We start from the raw sequence: 14,181 nt of genomic DNA on the forward strand, positions 1-14,181 counted from the left end.
ACAGACTTAATTCACTTTTATTTTCCTTGTATAAAAACCCTTATGTGGTGGCCACAGCTGGAGCCTGGGTCCTCTGAACAGAGACTCTGGTGTGGGTTTTCACAAGATGGTCAGTGAATTCCTGATAAGGAGACTTGGTGAACACAGTCTCTTCCCAGAGGTCGGGGGTCAGGTAGCTGTAGGTCTTAGAGATCGCATCAAAGGTGGCCTTGGCAAAGTTGCCCAGGGTGGCAGTGCAGCCCCTGGCTGATGTGTAGCAGTCATCAATGCCAGCCATCATCAGTAGCTTCTTGGGCACAGGAGCGGAGACTATGCCAGTGCCTCTGGGGGCAGGGATGAGACGCACCAGCACAGACCCACAGCGGCCTGTCACTTTGCAAGGAACAGTGTGGGGCTTGCCAGTCTTGTTCCCCCAGTAGCCTCTCCGCACAGGGACAATGGAAAGCTTGGCCAAGATGATGGCCCCTCGGATGGCAGTGGCTACCTCCTTGGAGCACTTGACACCGAGACCTACGTGACCATTGTAGTCCCCAATAGTGACCAAAGCCTTGAACCTGGTCCGCTGGCCTGCCCTAGTCTGCTTCTGCACGGGCATGATCTTCAGAACCTCATCCTTTAGGGAAGCTCTCAGGAAAAAGTCAATAATCTCAGACTCCTTAATGGGCAGGGAGAACAGGTAGATCTCCTCTAGGGACTTGATTTTCATGTCCTTAACCAGGCGGCCCAGCTTGGTGACGGGAATCCATTCCTTGTCTTCAGCTTTACTTCCGCGAGCCCCACGGCCTCGTCCTTGGCCACTGCCTCGACCACAGCCGCGGCCCCTCAGACCGCTGCCAAATCCTCCGCGGAAGCCGCCACGGCCTCCTAATCCTGGGCCCCCGGGTCCTCCGGGCCCTCCCGCTGCACCGGCGTCATCCGCTATTTGGTGTTTCCAGAAGAAGAAGAAGCCAAAACAGGGTTTCTTTGTGTATTCCTGGCTGTCTTGGAACTCACTCTGTAGAACAGACTGGCCCGGAACTCTGAGATCTGCCTGCCTCTGCCTCCCCAGTGCTGGGATTAAAGACATGTACAACCACTGCCCGGCAAGGAATTTTTTTAATATAAATATATTGTAGCCTAAATATGCAATATCCGGAAAGGTGACAGTAGTTACCAGCTACATCCACTGCCTCACCCAAAACAACTTTCAGGGGACCCTGCAAGCTCAGTTCCTATGCAGATACGAACTTTGAAAACAATTATATATAGTATTTTTACAGTACCTACTCTCTGAATAGATGTTTTCAGAGAACTGCCACTGTGTTACCACATCCACAATATTCAGTACAGTTGCGTGCTGTGCGTGTCCATAGCTGGGATGCATATTTGCTGTCCTGTGTACATCCGGGTAAGCACACTTTGTTGTTTCAATGTGGCTTTTTCTAACATCAATGAAACTACCTGTGGACACAATTCTAAGAGCACGTCCCCATCTTGAAGCAATATGTGCTTCCCTAAACCAGTAATAGTCATTATCAAGTACTATTTAATTATACTTAACTGGCTGGGCGGTGGTGGCGCACGCCTTTAATCCCAGCACTTGGGAGGCAGAGGCAGGCGGATCTCTGGGAGTTCGAGGCCAGCCTGGTCTACAAGAGCTAGTTCCAGGACAGGCTCCAAAGCTACAGAGAAACCCTGTCTCGAAAAATCAAAAAAAAAAAAAAAATTTATACTTAACTGTATAACTGTATGTAGTATTTTTTTTTTTTTTTTTTTTTTGGTTTATTGAGACAGGGTATCTCTGTAACAGTCCTGGCTGTCCTGGAACTCACTCTGTAGATCAGCCTGGCCTCAGACGAACAGAGATCCACCTGCCTCTGCCTCCCTAGTGTTGGAATTTAAAGGCATGCACTGCCCAGCTAACCTAGTGTTTTCTTGCTTGGCCGGCTTGACAAGCCCAAGATCCCCATTGTGTGCCTGTCTCCTTCCTAACACCATGTCCTTGTCATACCTGCTGAGAGTGTTTCACCGATTACCCTGTCTCCGTTACCCCAGATCCCCTCCTCCTTGACGGCCTCACTACAGCTTCTGCCTATCCCTCCAGCTCTCCCTCCTGTGGATTCCGGAACCCAACCTAGCACCCACCCCTTCTGCAGAAAGCCTTTTTCTGACGCTCTCTTCCTGTGCCCATGTTCCTGGCACATCTTCTAGCAGTGCCAGCTTCTCACTTGAGCTGCCAGCCCATCTCCAGCAGTTTCTTGAGAATTTTTTCGGGGGTGGCCTCTAGAACTCCATCCTCATCCTATCCCAGGCTGACCTTCCTGTTCTTCTGCCTTCTCTTTCTCCCTGTCTGCATCCCCATCTCATCTGTTTTGCTCTAGATCTCAGGCTGGCTCTGGATGCCCCCTCCCTGCCCTATAGCCCAATTCTCTTCTTTCCCCAGCCCTGCTCTACTCTGCCCTAGCTCATTCCCCCCTTAACTCTCTGTTGCTGGCTCTGGCCTTTAGCAAGAGGAACCTGTCTCACTTTTTCCATATTCCTGCCCAGCTTAATCCACATCTCCAGACTTGAGGCTTCTGTCTTCTGTGGCCTGCTGTGCACTACTCTCTGTCTTACTTACTTGTTCCCCTTGCCTTCTGGGCTCAGCTCAGAGATGTTCTAGCCTCAGGAATGCCCTCCCTAAGACCCAAACTGGTTAGACACCTTCTGTGTCTTTTCCTATCTGACTGTGACTTCTGAGTTGTTGCTGGTGGTTTGGCCTTCAAAACATGGTGGACCTCAGTTTTTGTCTGGACAACAGAGTGTGTTCAAGGCCAGCCGGAATAACTCAGTGTAAAACCCTGTTTCATAAGAATAAAGGAGGCTAGAGCCCTTGCTCAGTGATAGAGCCTTTGCCTGGTGTGCATTAGACCCTGAGTTTTATCCTTGGAACTATAGCAATGCAGTGGAAAGAAGAAAGAAAGAAACTGTAAGGGAGGTGCTTGGGGAAAGTCTCACCTCTGCCTCATCTATGCAGAACTTTCTGCAGCTCAATTTCTTGTGCCCTTGAAGAGCAAGTGAAGACTGTGACATCTTTGCCTTAGAGGACATGGTCAGGATTAGACTGTCTCAGTCCCTGGCATCATCTGGTATGGGGGTTGGCACACAGAAGATGGCTTGGAGAATGTGGTCTTTAGGCAGCAGGACCATCTCTCACTCTTTCCTGCCGGTACCCTCCAGAATGCCAGCTGATGAAGACTGAGAGGCCACGACCCAACACCTTTGTCATACGCTGCCTGCAGTGGACTACGGTCATCGAGAGGACCTTCCATGTAGACTCTCCAGACGAGAGGTGAGTCTGTACCTCTGTGTGGCTGTCCTCTGAGAATGGACAGACCTGCTATGACGGCAAGAGGTTTGGTGGACAGAATCCTTTGGGATACTTTGAAAGAATTCTTTACTTGGAACCTGTCTGACTTGTGTTCTTCCCAACTGGAGCTGAGAAGAACTGGATACTTGATCTAAAGATCCCACTCCACATCTTCAGACTGAGAACATACCAGTCCTGGGAGGAACTGGAGTTCTTCCCTGTTCATAGCCTAGAGATTTGCCAGCTGCACTGCACATAAGCACTCTCATGTAAGGCGCTGGTCCAAAGGTCAGTACAAAGTCCAGTGTCAGGCACTAGAGATGTAGCTCAGTTTGTAGAGTCTAGCCTAGAATGCACGAGGCTTTGGCTTCAATCCTCCAGTACCACATGAACTCGGCATGGTATCCCATCCTTATAACCCTACCACTGAGGAGATGAGACAAGAGGTTCACCCGGGGCTACCTAGGAAGTTCAAGGTCTGCTTGTCTTAAAAAAAAAATGAGCCAAGTGTGATGGTGTATGCTCATAATTTCAGTGCTTGGCAGACTGAGGCAGGAGAAATTCAGTTCTAGGCCTCCTCTAGGCTACAGAATGAGATCCAGGCCAGTCTGACTTACAATGGCTACCTCATCTGTGTGCTCCCCAACCTCTGCAGCTTGCAGTTTCTTTGTGCCCTTGAAGAGCAAGTAGAGAAGACTCTGGCACTCTGTGCCTCAGAGGCCACAGTACAGCACTGTGAACTTACGCTTTTGCCAAGTGCTCTGTCTTGGCAGCCTCTTTAACTGCACAGGTGACTCTTGCTTGCACCATGCTCTTTATTTCTTTTGTAGCAGCCACACATGGTGTCCCTGAGTTTATCTAGCGAGTTCTAGGGTGCTGTGTTTTCAGCCTCTAGCTCGTTACAGGCAGCATTGCTGTGAAGCATCGTATGTGTCTGTCTTTTTGGTCACATGGATTCAGTTCCAATCCATAGGATGATTCTTCGGGCTAAGATTGAGGCTTACAGGAGGATGCATTTCTAAGTCAGGCATGTCTAAAAATGTCCCTGTAGCCTCGTGTTGTCAAATGTGTGGATTCTTAGCTGTCTAAGCATGATTAGGTTTTCTTTGTGGATGCATTTGTTCTTGAGGAGTTTCTTTTTCTGAACTATCTCTCTCCCCTGGCTGAGCTGGGCTGCTGTTTTCATTTATATTTGTGTGGCAGACAGCTCTCCTAGTGTGGTAAATGGTCTTCCTCTAGACTTTGCTTTGAGAAGCACTCATTTTGCTGGTTCATGGGGTGAGCTTCTGCTGTACCTGTGGGAACTCTGAAGCAGGCTACCCTATACCGCTTGTTCCATGTACATCCTAGGGTGAGAGAGCTCAGCTGTTGGTGCTGATTGAGCATTTCTGGTGTAGCACTGGAGAAATAGAATGTTGGCTTTACCTTATTTATCTATTTATTCATTCATTCATTTTTTTTTTTTTTTTTTTTTTTTTTTTTTTTTTTTTTTTTGCTTTTTCGAGACAGGGTTTCTCTGTGGTTTTGGAGCCTGTCCTGGAACTAGCTCTTGTAGACCAGGCTGGTCTCGAACTCACAAAAATCCGCCTGCCTCTGCCTCCCAAGTGCTGGGATTAAAGGCGTGCGCCACCACTGCCCGGCTCATTCATTCATTTTTAAAAGGGGGCTTGTGTAGTTCAGAATGGCCTTGAATTGATGTGTAACTAAGACATTAACTTTTGATCTTCCTGCCTTTGCCTCCGCCTCCCAACTGTTTGGATTACAGGTTTGTGCCAGCAAAACTGGTGACTTCATTGACTCCCAATTGATTTTAGTAGCTGTGGGTGTAGCTAATCATTGCCCTCTTGGACAGTGCCGTTCTAGAGCCTGCACAACACAATATCACGATGCTACCACAATCTATACCGTAATTATTGTTGCATATCTCCCCAAGTTAAAAATATACTTGCCTCACCACAGGGAGCAGAATTATCAACTCAGACCAGCTGAAGTGTTACTCAGTTGAAAACTGGGGACCAAATATGGACTGTTAGCAAAAGCAGACCTAGACTAACAGATGCTAGTTGATGGGTGTTGGTGAGTTTTGAAGGATTGGCATGAGTGTGACTCTGGGGATAGGAAGAGAACAGTCCAGGGAAGTGGACTGACCAGAGTATGCAGAGGGGAAACAACTTTTTTTTTTTTTTTTTTTTGGTTTTTTTCGAGACAAGGTTTCTCTGTAGCTTTGGTGCCTGTCCCGGAAGTAGCTCTTGTAGACCAGGCTGGCCTCGAACTCCCAGAGATCCGCTTGCCTCTGCCTCCCAAGTGCTGGGTTTAAAGGCGTGCGCCACCACCGCCCGGCTTAAGTTTTTTTGAGACAGGGTTTCTCTGTAGCTTTGGGGCCTGTTCTGGAACTAGCTCTTGTAGACCAGACTGGCCTCGAACTCACAGAGATCCTCCTGCCTCTGTCTCTCAAGTGCTTGGATTAAAGGTGTGGGCCCTCGGCTCAGTGAAACAGCTCTTGTGTCCAGGGGACCTTAAGGAGTTCTGTGTCAGCAGAGAATCAGAGACTCCTGTTGGTGGTGGGGGAGGGGAGTAGAGGCCCCAAAGCTGGCAGCCCTCTTTGGCCTTGAGTGGAGATCCCTGCAGGACTTGGCAGGCACTTAGTAAGCTGGGGTTTGTCACAGGGTTGTTAAGAGATTCAGAGGATGATAAACAGGAAGCCTGGGGCAGCAGTACCTGGCACCCAGTGGCTGAAGCCTGGGAGAGGGCATCAGCCACTGGCCAGTGAGATCTTATTTCTTTTTACAAGACAACTTGTCCTTAATAGCCGAGAGTCCTATGCTAAGATGAGGGCTTGCTTTAAGACCAAGATGAAGGTTGGCTTCTTATTCTTTATTTCCTTAGCACCCTCTGCTGATGGAGAGAAGGCTTCTGGGTTGGTCCTGCCCTGGAGACCAAGCTCTTGGTTCCAAAGGGAGGCAGAACCAGAGGCAGAGCAAGAGGGCGGTTCCTCCACTGTAGAGAAGGCCGATGCTGTCCTCACTGTCTAGTTCATACAGGCCCAAGCTTGCTGGCTGTCCTGAGTGTGCATATGGGGACTGTAGGGTTCCCCGGAAGGCAGGAACCACTGCTGGGTAGATGCTGCCTAGATGCTCTGACTCCTGCTCTGGGCTTCGGGGTGTTTCCCTGTCACCTTCTAGCTGGGCCCTAACAGCCATTCTGCCAATTTTGCCAGTTTCCATTTGTTCTTGTTCTTTTTTTTTTCTTTTTGAGACAGGGTCTCACTATGCAGAACAGGTTAAATTACTTATAGAGATCCACCTGCCCCTGCCTCCTGAGTGCTGGGATTAAAGGAGTGCGCCACCTGTGAAAAGGGAAGTTTTTTTTTTTTTTTTATTGTAGGTATTAGAGACTAGCCAGAGGCATCTAGAAGAGTCTAGAGCAGAGGGGTGACCATGGATGGAAGGCAGAGAGAGAGACAGAGACAGAGAGACAGAGAGAGACAGAGAGTGCATTGCTGGAGAAAGAGACAGACAGACACACACACACAGAGAGAGAGAGAGAGAGAGAGAGAGCATTGCTGACATAGCAGGGTTTAGGAGAGTGAGCACTGTGGAGGGAAGCCCTGAGGCTGAGAATGAATACATGTGCATGTGGAAGGCAGGGGTTATCCTGCGGGAGCTGGCTCTCTTTTTCCACCATGCAGGTTCCATGGATTGAACCCAGGTCATCAGATCTAAAGTTCACCTGCAGAGCTGCCTCCCTGCCCTTTTGTATTATTTAAAGCCAGGTCTTGAATTTCTGCTCATACTTACTAGTGATTTACTCTTCACTCAGCCCTATGCTGAGTGCTTCTCTTACATAACCAGGATGCCACTGTCATACTGGAGGAGTGCAGGATGAGCACCCCTAATCTGAAATCCAGAGGGCTCCAAAAGTTAGAACTCTGTGTCCTCATGATGCTCAGATGTTCCAGATTTTGGAATAACCTCTGTGTTCCTTATTCTCCCCACATGTAGAATAAGATTAAATTACCCAGGCTGATTGGAGGCTAATGGGCTCCTTTACACAGAGAGGACAGTGGCTGTTTCTGCAGTAGGGGAGGCTTGACCAGACAGTACCATCTACATGAATCCAGAATCCAAGGAACTCCAAGATAGATGCATTCTGGTCCCAACCATTTTGATAAGGGTATTTCCTTAGTTAGGGTTTCTATTGCTATGAAGAGACACCATGAGCATGGCAACTCTGATAAGGAAAACATTTAATCAAACATTTAATTGATATGGCTTGCTTACAGTTCAGAGGTTCATTCCATTGTCATCAGGGTGGGGAACTTGGCGGCATGCAAGCAGACATGGTGCTGGCTGCATCTTGATCAGAAGGCAACAGGAGATAGACTGAGAGTCCTATATCTTGCAGGCAACAGGAAATGGTCTATGTCACTGAGTGAAGCTTAAGCCAAAGAGACTTCAAAGCCTACGCCCACAGTGACACTCTTCAGCATGGTCACACTGCCAATAGTGCCTCTCCCTCTGAGCTTATGGGTCCAATTACATTCAAACTTCTACAGATACTTAACTTGTAATGTATATGTGCTGACTCTGCATATCTGTGCGTGCTTGAGGTTTTTAGTGTGTGTTACAGGGCATGCAGGCATGCATATAAGTATACACTCTGATGTAGAGTGCCCACCTCTGTTGTTCTCCACTTTTCTTTCTCTCTTTCTTTCTTCTGTCTGTCTTTCCTTTCTTTCTTCCTTCCTTCCTTCCTTCCTTCCTTCCTTCCTTCCTTCCTTCCTTCCTTCCTTCCTTTCATTGTGTATACAATGTTCTTTCTGTGTTGTATGCCTGCAGGCCAGAAGAGGGCACCAGACCTCATTACAGGTGGTTGTGAGCCACCATGTGGTTGCTGGGAATTGAACTCAGGACCTTTGGAAGAGCAGGCAATGCTCTTACCGCTGAGCCATCTCTCCAGCCTCCTCCACTTTACTTTCTAAAGCAAGATCTCTCACTGAACCTGGAGCTTGCTGATTCTTCTAGACTGGTCGGCCCAGCAAGCCCTAGGCTCCTCCTGTCTCTTCCCTTGGCCTGGGTTACAGACAGTGCTAGGGCTCTTCTCTCAGGGTCTTATGCTTACAGAGCAAGTATTTCACCCGCCAAACCATCTGCTCAGACCTGACAGTGTTGTTTTTAACCTGGATTCTCTCTGGGTGCATACCGTGTCTTTGGCTTACTCTAATCTAGTTCTTGTATTTCTTTTTTTCACCTCGAGACATTGATATTCTTGACAAGACAAGCTAGATGCTTTGTGGACCACCTTGTGTTCTGAATAGCTCTTCCTCCTCTGTTCTCCTGTGCCTCTGTTTATCCTATAAACCAGAAGTCATGGCTTCAGTAGGGTTGACAGCTACAGCCCTGTTTGCCGATATGGCAAATCAAATTAGATTAGAGTGCGGCCAGTCACTTGTGTATGACTCGTCTGTGGTGCTTTTGCTCTAACACTGCAGAGTGGATTAAGCACAAGGCTAGAAAAGCCTGAAAGTGAACGCCCTACCCCTTCACAGAGTTTGGTCCCTGGTCTGGATGGGAATGTTCAGCAGTGTACTGGGCTGCTGTGATCGGCATTACTGAGTCTGTTCTCAGTCACGGTGGGAGGAGATAGATGTCTGGAGAAGGTGAGATATTGAGGGCCACATAGCTAGTAAGCAGCAGGATGAGTCCCAGGCCTGGCTCCTAGCTTCCCAGCCAGTGCAGTGTACTGGCCTGGGGTCTGGCCAGTGATGCTTAAGTAATCTCAGATGTTCTTCCCTGGCTCTAGAACCCAGGGGAAGTGTCCTTTGCTTTACTCTAGTACTCTGCAAATGGTGTCGTTATCCTTTTTCATCCTCCTGGACCTCAGCTAGGGATTGAGGTCTGGGCTGTCATCAGCTTCTTTCTGGGTAGAACTCGGGTCCCTGGCACAGGGAGGAGTGACTGCGTGACACCCACCAGCCAGGCATGACTTGTGACTATGGAACTGCTATTGACGGCTGCTATTTTTCGAGTGCTGTCTTTTGACTGGGAAGGCCTTGGTTTCTTCAGCTTCTTTGGGGAAAGGGAAGGCACTGGAGTGCCAACTTTGGGTGGAAGCTCCCTCTGCCCCAGACACCATGTTGCAAACCCTTGAGGAGTGTCCTGGACTAAGGCCCTCACTTTTTCTCTAGAATTCTGAGTGCTGCAACCTGGCAACTTTGGCCCAGTTGGAGCCAATTGGTGACTGGTCAGGAGGTGGGAGAGCCTGTTAGCACAACCTGCCTCCTGGGAAATGCTCTTGTGCTCCAGCCAGATGGATGGTCTAGCTCAGGCCCTGCCCTGCATCTTCACACCTTCCAGGAGGCTAGTACCTTCTGACCTGAAGCTGCCGGCTCAGCAGCCCTGTCTGCAGGCGGAGTGTGAGCTGGAAGGGCTGAACATGGACAGTAGAGCCTTGTCCATGCTGGTGCAGCTCTGCACTCTGTATTTGCAGTCTCACGAGGAGCAGCCCCCTGAGTTGTGCTTTCTTCCTGTCAACAAAGGCAGTAACCGTACTGTGTATCTTAGTCTGCAGTCTGGAGAAGAAAGAAACCATACCTCTTAGGTCCATGATTTCCAGTCCACCATCATAATACTAAATAGTGTTATAGTGTTTAAAAAGCCAGGCGTAGTGGCGCACGCCTTTAATCCAAGCACTCAGAAGGCAGAGACAGGCAGATCTCTGAGTTTGAGACCAGCCTAGACTACAGAGTGAGTTTCAGGACAACCAGGACTACACAGAAAAACCTGTATTAAAACAAAAAAAACAAAAAACAAAAAAAAAAACCCACACATAGCATTTTTTTTTATTCTTTTTTACTTAAAATTTCCAACTGCTCCCCGTTTCCCATTTCCCTCCCCCTCCTCCCACATATTGCCCCCTCCCCCCGCTCCCCTCCCCCTATCCCCACTACACTTCTCCTCCCCCTAGTCCACTCCCCCTCCCTCTCGATACTGAAGAGCAGTCCAAATTCCCTGCTCTACATGAAGACCAAGGTCCTCCCACTTCTATCTAGGTCCAGGAAGGTGAGCATCCAAACAGGCTACGCTCCCACAAAGCCAGTTCATGTATTAGGATCGAAACCTAGTGCCATTGTCCTTGGCACACATAGCATTTTTATTTGTTTGTTTTGATTTTCTGAGTCAGGGCTTCACCATGTGAAGCCTTGGTTGTCTTGGAGTTAGCACTGTAGACCACCAGGTCCTGAACTCACAGAGATCAAGTGCTGGGATTAAAGGCATAGCCCACTGCCTGACACAGACCTACACCTTAAAAATCCCTTTTATGAAGCTGGGCAGTGGTGGCACACGCTTTTAATCCCAACACTCAGGAGGCAGAGGTAGACAGATCTCTGAGTTCGAGGCCAACCTGTTCTACACAGTAAATTCAAAGGACAGGTTCCAGAGCAACCCTGTCTGGAAAAACCAACCAATTCCATTTACACATACACACCATAGCACGTGTATGGATATCAGAGGACAGCTTATAGGTCTCTTCTTTCCTACTGTGTGAGTCCTGGTTTGAGGTCAGGTGGTCTGACCCTGTGAACCATCTTGCCAGTGTCAAAGTCAGCATTTTAAACATGTAAGGGAACAACTGTGGTCATCTAAAGCAGATCACAACATGTGTCATCGCCCCCCCCCCCCGCCCACTCTCTGTTTCAGAAAACAAGAATATTGATATGGAGATTGGGTTTTAGACTGTGACTTGTCCAAGGGGGACACAGGTTAAAACCGATTGAGAAATGCTGATTGGAGGATCAACTCAGAGGGAAGAGACTAGTACTACCTGCCTGGGTGCGCACTGGCCTGGCTGTGACCTCACTGTGCGCTCTGGCCTCACTGTTTGCTCTGACCTCACTGTATAAAGGTTCTAGGGCAATAGGAACTTGTGGCCACCTGGATCTTTTATACCTACCAAGTACCCAACTTCTAGAAGTTGCTAGAAGCATGCTCCATTGAAAATGGGAAACAGTTGGGCATAGTGGTGCATGTCTATCTCAGTACTGGAAGGGCTCAGGTCAGATACTTAAAAGGTCTAGGCCCAGTCGGGTGTTAGTAGTGCACATCTTTAATATTGGCACTTGGGAGGCAGAGGCAGGCAGATCCCTGTGAGTTTGAGGCCAGCCTGATCTAAAGAGCGAGTTTCAGGACAGCCAGGGCTACGTAGAGAAACCATGTCTTCAAAGAACAAACAAACAATAACAAAAAAAAGTTCTAGGCTCCATAGCAAGACACCTTCTCAAAAAAACAAAGAGCAGATGTCAGTTCCTGCCTTGTGGGGTTTGGGGGCCTCCAGTCTCTTGGGTAGGAAGAGTGTGCCAGCATTGTCCATGCACCGGTCCCACAGAGCATGGCGTACAGTCAACACATCTCTCACAGAGCGTGACCTCACAGGTAAAAGGCCAGTTGGGAAGGCAGATCCCTCCAGATGGTAACAGGAACCTCTCAGCTTTGTTTCTGCTTGCTTCAGCAAGGCTGGAGCTGAGCAGGAGCTCCCTTGCCCGCTGGCCCTGGGGAAGGCCACAGGTCATCTGAGAGCCCAGTGATCAGGCTTGGAGCCCTCTTGCTGAGGGTTTTTTTTTCGGGGGGGGGGGGGGTCTGTTTTTGTTGTTTGTACTAGGAAGAAGCCCATGCCTTGGGCATGGATAAGTACTCTGCCACTGAACCACATTCCCTGAGACTGAGTTTTCTCTTTTGTGATGTGGGGAGGGGAGTAGGTATTCTGCATTTGTTAGAGGCTTCTCTGATCCCTTGCTTTCTAATTCCCCTTCCTGGGGACAACCAGGACTCCTGAGTCACCCCCCCCATCCTCAACTGTTGCAAAGGAATGTTTGTGCCTTCTGAGCCCCATGTGAGGAGAGCATTGTCTGACTCTGAGCACAGACCTCCAGACTGCTGTGCACTGTTTCCTTCTTCCTTAAGTGTTTAAATCATCCCAAGTTTGTGTAGACTTGTGTCAGCCTTTGAGCTGCAGAGTGTATCATCACATACACACTCAAGCCTTTTCTGTGCCCCCAACAGTCCGAAGGCACTGATGCCTTGCTCCGTTGTTACTAAGATGCTACCTTCGGAAAGACATGCTGTTGTTTCCCGCCATTCTCAGGCCCTTTTCTAGACACAAGCAAACTACACAGAGGTTCAGGCCCCCTACAGTTGCTGTGTTGCTAGATCAAAAATGAAGGATGTGGACAACCGAGTGTTTTGCAGCTATATGTCTGTGTGCGACTTCTGGTCATTTGCACCACCTCACAGATAGAATGCTTTGCAAAGATTAAGACACCTAGCTCAGGAGTGCCAGCACCAGCTTACTATCCTCCAGTCAGCCCCTCTACTGGGACTGACCTCCGTTCCAACAGTTTTTCTTCCTTGTGCCTGACTGGCTGGGCACCTTGGGGTCCTGCTGGCCAGCTCTTGCCTCATAAGATCTGTGGCTGCTCTGGCTCTTGAGGTTTCCTTTCCTTTCTGCTTTCTTTGCACAAAACACTAGTAGCTTGGAAGCCTGAGCTTCTCACTTGCTCTGAAGTAGTTCAAGAGAGTGCTGGTTGTCTCTCCCAAGGTTCAGTGTGACTTCTTAGTCTCAAGGACCTCACACAAAGTGTTATCCTTCCTTTGATCATCTCCACATTCCCTGACTTCAAGGTTCCTCCCTGCAGTGCACCTCAGAAGGTGGCAGATCTGTCTTTATGTCTCTGCTGCACTCTCTGCAGCCTGAGCCTGTATGACTTTAGTCAAGACCCATCAGTTTTGCCAGCCTTGGATCTCAGCAAGTGCTGGAAGGGACTTGGCCATGGGCTTGCCGTTTGTGGGAAGTGGGCTGTGGTTGGGCAGGGAGGAATTCTCAGGACTTGTGTTGTGTCTCATACAGGGAAGAGTGGATGCGGGCTATCCAGATGGTCGCCAACAGTCTAAAGCAGCGGGTCCCAGGTGAGGATGCCATGGAGTACAAGTGTGGCTCCCCCAGTGACTCTTCCACGTCTGAGATGATGGAGGTGGCTGTCAACAAGGCACGGGCCAAAGTGGTAAGTGCTGGTGGCAGGTGGCCAGGGGCTGGGGCTGCAGCAAACCTGCCTGCCTGGGTTTCCACACAATATACGGGGGGCAGCAAGGGTCTTCATGACTTCCTTGTGTAGGGTGACTTCTGGTTATGGATGTTGTTTCGGGACAGCTCTGTGCTCATGGGGTGAGAGACAGTGCCAGGGCAAACTGCTCTGAATCTGTTGGGGAGGTTGAAGGCTCGTGCTGGGAAAGCCTAGGCCTGCCTGCAGCTCCGGCGCACAAGAGTTGCCATCTCCTTCCTCTCCCACTGTCCCCATGAAGCCCTTGAGACATAGTGTCTTCTGAGTGTCCTCTTCCTTGTTAAATTGTCCTCACATGGGCCAAATGCCAAACACCAAAGGCTGTGTGTTCTCCCTACCCACAGACCATGAACGACTTCGATTATCTCAAACTTCTTGGTAAAGGCACCTTTGGCAAAGTCATCCTAGTGCGGGAGAAGGCCACTGGCCGCTATTATGCCATGAAGATCCTGAGGAAGGAAGTCATCATTGCCAAGGTGGGCACTGAGGCCGGGGGTGGGGGAGACTTCAGCAGGAGTGTCCAAAACTAGCACTGTAGTAACCTTAGGTTAGACCTGATTGGCTTTAGTTGTGGTTTGTAAAGTAGGGCAGCCTCAGTTCTGTAAAGAGTGCTCCTTCCAGGTCAGGACAGAACAGTTCAGATGGCAACAGCAGCAAGGAAACAGAACACAGAGGGAAAGCTGAATGGTTAACATTAGGTCATCTCGGGCTAGCTTTTATTGGAACTAAAAGACAGAGG

General features: G+C 49.1%; 2 protein-coding genes across 4 annotated transcripts in view; one reads left to right on the forward strand and one right to left on the reverse strand.

Moving 5' to 3' along the window:
* The window catches only part of Akt2 (AKT serine/threonine kinase 2), a 50,164-nt gene that overhangs the window by 25,539 nt on the left and 10,444 nt on the right, over positions 1 to 14,181 (forward strand). For all 3 annotated transcript variants that reach the window (XM_057751610.1, XM_057751619.1, XM_057751628.1), the window contains exons 4-6: positions 3,199 to 3,310; positions 13,232 to 13,385; positions 13,787 to 13,918. In XM_057751610.1, the coding sequence (XP_057607593.1) occupies positions 3,199 to 3,310; positions 13,232 to 13,385; positions 13,787 to 13,918 (398 nt within the window). The remainder of the gene's footprint in view (positions 1 to 3,198; positions 3,311 to 13,231; positions 13,386 to 13,786; positions 13,919 to 14,181) is intronic.
* Positions 41 to 922, reverse strand: LOC130862178 (40S ribosomal protein S2-like; the record flags this gene model as incomplete). The annotated part of the gene is made up of 1 exon (XM_057751653.1): positions 41 to 922. A coding segment is annotated over one exon (882 nt), but the record flags the coding sequence as incomplete, so codon positions are not given.

Source organism: Chionomys nivalis, chromosome 2, assembly GCF_950005125.1.
Source record: "Chionomys nivalis chromosome 2, mChiNiv1.1, whole genome shotgun sequence".
Lineage (NCBI taxonomy): Eukaryota > Metazoa > Chordata > Mammalia > Rodentia > Cricetidae > Chionomys > Chionomys nivalis.